General features: G+C 32.1%; 1 protein-coding gene across 1 annotated transcript; it reads right to left on the bottom strand.

Moving 5' to 3' along the window:
* Positions 1–4068: 4068 nt before the first annotated feature.
* Positions 4069–5199, bottom strand: LOC113392560 (lipase 1-like). The gene has a single exon (XM_026629053.2). It carries the CDS (start codon positions 5197–5199, stop codon positions 4069–4071), a length of 1131 nt encoding a protein of 376 aa, XP_026484838.2.
* Between the last annotated feature and the right edge of the window lie 298 nt (positions 5200–5497).

The raw sequence follows: 5497 nt of genomic DNA, 5'->3' as shown, positions 1-5497 counted from the left end.
GATCAACCATACCACATTGGAGTAGTTTGTTGGTATACCTAATCTCCAAGCGTTCTGCTCCAGTAGATAGTAGGCGTTAGTACTGTGATATTATATTTTTATTTTTTTACTTATATATTACATACCAAATAAGTATATTAATTGTTAAACAGATATCAAAAGTCGGATATTTATTATTCTGTGTTAAATTTAAGATTTATCTGAAAGGAATCTTTGTTTCTACGAATTATATTGTAAGTTTAAGGAGTTTTCTTTTTGTATCATAATTTTGGTGCTTTATTTGGTTGTAGGGCTTTGTGCTAGTTCGTTTGGGTAGGTACCACCCACTCATCAGATATTCTATCGCTAAACAGTAGTATTGTTGTGTTTCGGTTTGAAAGGTGAGTGAGCCCATGTAACTACAGGCACAAGGGACATAACATTTTAGTCCCCAAGGTTGGTGGCGCATTGGCCATGTAAGGAATGGTTAATATTGCATATAACGCCATTGTCTGTGTGCGGTGGTGACGACTTAAAATTAGGTGGCCCATTTGCTCGTCCGCCTAACTATATCATAAAAAAAAAAAAAAATGTCACTATGCATAAAAAACAAGTTGTTACCGATTTTAATCAGGCAATCAAATAGTTTTACATAATTATTAAGATAATTTGTTGGCCACGGTCGAGGTGGAGGATTTATAGAAGGCCAGATAATTCAAAGAGATATATTTATTATCGTTTGAAAAAATGTCTTATACTTTCTTAAATACATTAAGGTCGTTAATATTTAATATTTTACTAACAAAAAATACGCTAAAATATTAAATGTAGATATATGGGTGAATTTTCATGTGCTTAATTTGTGTTTATAATTCATCTCGTGCTCGGCGGTGAAGGAAAACATCGTGAGAAAACCTGCATGTGTCTAATTTCAACGAAATTCTGCCACATGTGTATTCCACCAACCCGCATTGGAGCAGCGTGGTGGAATATGCTCCATACCTTCTCCTCAACGGGAGAGGAGGCCTTAGCCCAGCAGTGGGAAATTTACAGACTGATTATTATGTTATATGGGGGAACGGAACATGGATCGAAAGCTTTGCTTGCATGAGCCAGTTCTTATATTTTAAATCAGAGGTAATTTCGCAGAGTTTTTAAGGAGTTTTTATTCAAGAATATTAATATTTTTTTCTGATGACATTTACTAACATACGATATCCATAAAGGTAGCTGTTCTAGGTTTTTCTCTTGGTTTAATAGCGGGATATGCAAATACAAAATAGGGTTAATAGAAATCATAAGGAGTTTTTAAGTAAGTTTACATTTCCATGCCTTGGAAACTACGGTCAACAACACTACGGTCAGGTTAAGTTACAATCCCATCGGATTACGAGTGAGGAAATTTACAATGCAGATTTGTTTGTGTTACATCTACACACACTAATGTAACATAAGACATCTTGTGCACTTTAGTTTTTATAATTGCCGTGGCCGAAATACGGTCAGTAGACATGATTATTATAAACTAGTATATTCTAAATGCAAATACATATAGAAGATGCTATTTATATTTAAAGCAGCTTTATATTATTAGAATATCGTTCCTACGATTATAGAGAACTAGGCTTACGCCCACCGCTTCGTCCGCGTGTATTTTCCGCGTCCCTACTAATTTGAAGACCTTGCATATCAACCACAGCTTTACCGTCTTGAATGGATATATTAAAATAAAATAACTTATGTCCTTAATTGAGATTCAAGTTTGATTCTTACCAAATTTCACCTAAATTGGTTGGATGGTTTAGTCACGAAAGCGTAACAGACGGTAAAGTTACTTTCGCATTTATAATATTAGTATTGAGTATAGATTATAACATTTGAAATGCTCTTAATTATAATTGTAATATTATATGCGTTCGTGTTTATCATTCGGACACATTATTACCGTGAAGGTCACGTCTCTCGGATTTAGTACTGTGGTTTAAATGACCGACCGCAACCCGATGACCGACATATTACGAGTACGTCTCTTTTCTATGGTTAAGCAAATCATTGAAAATTAAATATTACTAGATAACCTTTGTTATATAATTCTCCTTGACTTTTTGTTTTTTCTTTATGGAAATAAAGTTAAAAATAAAACGCCGATAAAATAGAATATTGTTTTTATTTTAAGGTCAATTGACATCATATAGCAAAATATTATATTTTTGTTTTTTTAATGCAATGAAAATAATCACATAATATTAAAATCGAAACATATTTTTAGATTAGATTCCGTGAAAGAAATTTTATACCGTTGTTTAAAAATTTGATTGATTATTACGTAGATTTAATCCAGAAGAACCAACAAGACGCTCGTGTAAATTTTTAATTTTAAAATTCAACACTATTTTCTTTCTAAGCTACTTTTTATGTCGGTTATTATAACTTTTAAGTGTATTTTTGCGATGCGTAATCTCAAGATTATATAAGTGGAAATTAGGCCTGCTTAAAATGCCTTAAATAATATACATACATATAATCAAGTTGCGTAATCTGACATATGAATACGTTTAAAAAATAAAATAATTATAGACATTCCCAATTATTTTAATAAAATCAAGATAATAGTCATATAAAAATTTGACGACTATGTTCTTTAATTTAATATTATGTTAATTCGGTACGCAAAATAATATAAGTAATATATTTGCATTTTTCTGAAGTTAGATTTTTTATTAAAATGTTCTTAGTTCTTTTGATAAAGGCAATCAAGCAAATACCTATAAAATAATTATTTTGCGTTGTTATTTTTACGAGTACACTATTTTTAAATTTTAGTTAGTAATTAGATACTAAGTTAGTAATTATTTCGCTTTAGACGTGAATTAGACGTATTGTATCATATTGAAGCCATATTTTATACTTTTAATTTAGAATTATACTCCCATAATTTACACAACAAGATTTTTTGAATATATTTATAATATATTCAATAAATTTTGGATTATGGTTATTTTCAATTATTGGGTGGTAGTACATTATTTAGATTTATAATTTAAATTATTTATCCACATTGGTTTTATAATTTATTTTTATAGATTCATATTAAACTTGATAATCTTACAGAAATATGTTTGGGAATCAAGCTCTTTAAGGATGCTTTAACATATATAAGAGGTACATCGAATAATTATTCTCAAAAAATCTTTTTAGGACCCTTTTAGAGACCCAATTTAAACAACTATAAAATATAAAAAGTCTGTTGATTTGAAGGAGATTTTAATTATTAAAGAATAAACATGCTACGCACGGAATATTCGGTGGGTATGTACTATATAGCTAAGCTTGCATTAGGTGAAGTTTTTGGAATATAGTTTATATAACGGAATTTTTCCATATCCATTTGCAATTATATTTATATATTAAATGTTAAATTATTTATTAGCGTTAAATTTTCTTACTTAGTAACTCATTTGCGGATGATTGCCTCGTTGGTCTATTAACTAGAAATAAGGCCGCAGATCCCGAGGTCCTTGGTTCAAACCATTTGTTCCGATAAAATGTTATATGGTTTTTCTACCGAAAGATCTCAGTAGCAGCTCGGAGTCCTGAAGTGTGTACACTTCTGTGCATCGGAAAGCATCTAAAGCAGTTGGTCCCGTGGCTAAACTTTTTTCGGTCGTGTCGGATTTTCCGTCCCATCGGATTACGAGAGTCTAGGAATAGAGGCCAGTCGTCCTTGAGATTAACCGCCATGGCTAAAAATTATCAGGATTATTAACCGATTCATTACTTCTGCTTCTTTAGTTGTTCTTGTCAGCTATATTTTATGAATTCTTCGCTCGTAATGATTTTGCAATTATAACATAAATTATTGATTTAGAATATTTTCTGTGTATTATTATGTCATTTTTTAGGTTATTTAAAATATTACCTATAAATCCGTATTTCGTAAATAATAATAATATAAAATCGTTCTTCTCTTTCTTTCTCACCCGGCTTTCATAGAAATATTTGTTTTCTGAGCTTTAGTGCTCTTACTTCTGCAAGGAAACTCTCTTTCTCTCTGTATCTTACTAAAGTTTTCTTATAAGAAATAATATATCAAGTGTTAAATTTTTCGAAATAATTTAAAATCCTGTCAAAAACATATTCCGTCGCATTAATGCCCCACTCATAATTGTTGTGACTCCACGTAGGCTCAGGAACTATATACTTTTCAACTACGTTGGGTAATCTTGAATTCAAAATATTGATATCTCTTAGACTCGACAGCCAATCGTTTTCAGCGCAAACCAGTACTACAGGAGATGTGATTAGAGATACGTTATATTGCGGTGGTATTACTGTGCCATACGTTTTGATATTGATTTCTTTACCTTCATCGAAACGTTGGAATTTTTCTGATATAATTAATTGACCAAAATGAGCTAGCGTTTTAACTGACACACCGACTAAAATATGACCAATAACGACTGCCAAATTCTTCGATGTTATGCTTCCTCGAATGTAACCTGTTGTCAAAGTTAATGCCGTACCGCAGACTTCTTGCGGAAAATATTGACATAGTATTTCTGATATAGCATGTATAAACTGTTGCTTAGCAAACAACTCTCTGAATCCTGCAGCATAAAGAAAATCTTTGATGTTCTTCGTTTGGCGAGCGATTATTTTTGGTATCACACCCCTCAAGTTTTTCATCCACGCGACTGGAGCTAATTGAACAGAGAGTTGGATTTTGTTATTGTATTCAGGTCTCAGTGATCCCATCACGAAAAAGTCAGTCGTACCTTGAGAGTGACCGACGTAATAGGTTTTCGATTGCTTTGTTACACCTAATACGTAGTCAATTATAGCTGGTAAATCGAAACGACCAATTTCATCGAATGAAAATTCCCAATAGTCTGAATCCTTATTTGGGTCTAGTCGTATATGCTTTCGTGAGTAAACGTTACCCCTGAGATTAGCAGCCCAAACGTCGTAACAGTTGTTTGACAAAATGTAACCAAGTCCTGTTTTTGGACCGGTGATTATCCACGCGTCGGAACTATCATATATGCCATGTGCTAGAATAACAGGAAATCTTTGTCTTCGATTACATTGCGGGAGTATCCTGAAAACGGTCAACAGATAACCGTCTTCTGTGGCCACTGTGTGTTCCTTTGACCTGTATCCGTATTTATTGGTTAGTTCAGTGAAATTTAAGTAAGTGTCTTCATAAAATCCCAACGCCATTTTCAATTGTCTGTTGTCGGGGAGTGCGTAGGAAATCAGCATGTTTGGTTGCATTCGTGTTGATACAGTGAATCGTTGGAAACATAATATAATCGCTATATACATAAACATTTTATTACACTTATTCTTAACACAATAAAGTTCGAGTAACTTATGTTTTATTTGTATGTTGTTACTCAGCTTTATAATATTTACGTGACCTCAGTGTTAAGGTTTTAATGAATTCACGGTTATATGAAACTATACTCATATTTCCTTAACAAATAAAAATTGAACAATAATAATTTTCTTATTGTGT

This window comes from Vanessa tameamea, chromosome 5 (assembly GCF_037043105.1).
Source record: "Vanessa tameamea isolate UH-Manoa-2023 chromosome 5, ilVanTame1 primary haplotype, whole genome shotgun sequence".
Lineage (NCBI taxonomy): Eukaryota > Metazoa > Arthropoda > Insecta > Lepidoptera > Nymphalidae > Vanessa > Vanessa tameamea.
This window is presented reverse-complemented; position numbering and strand designations above follow the sequence as displayed.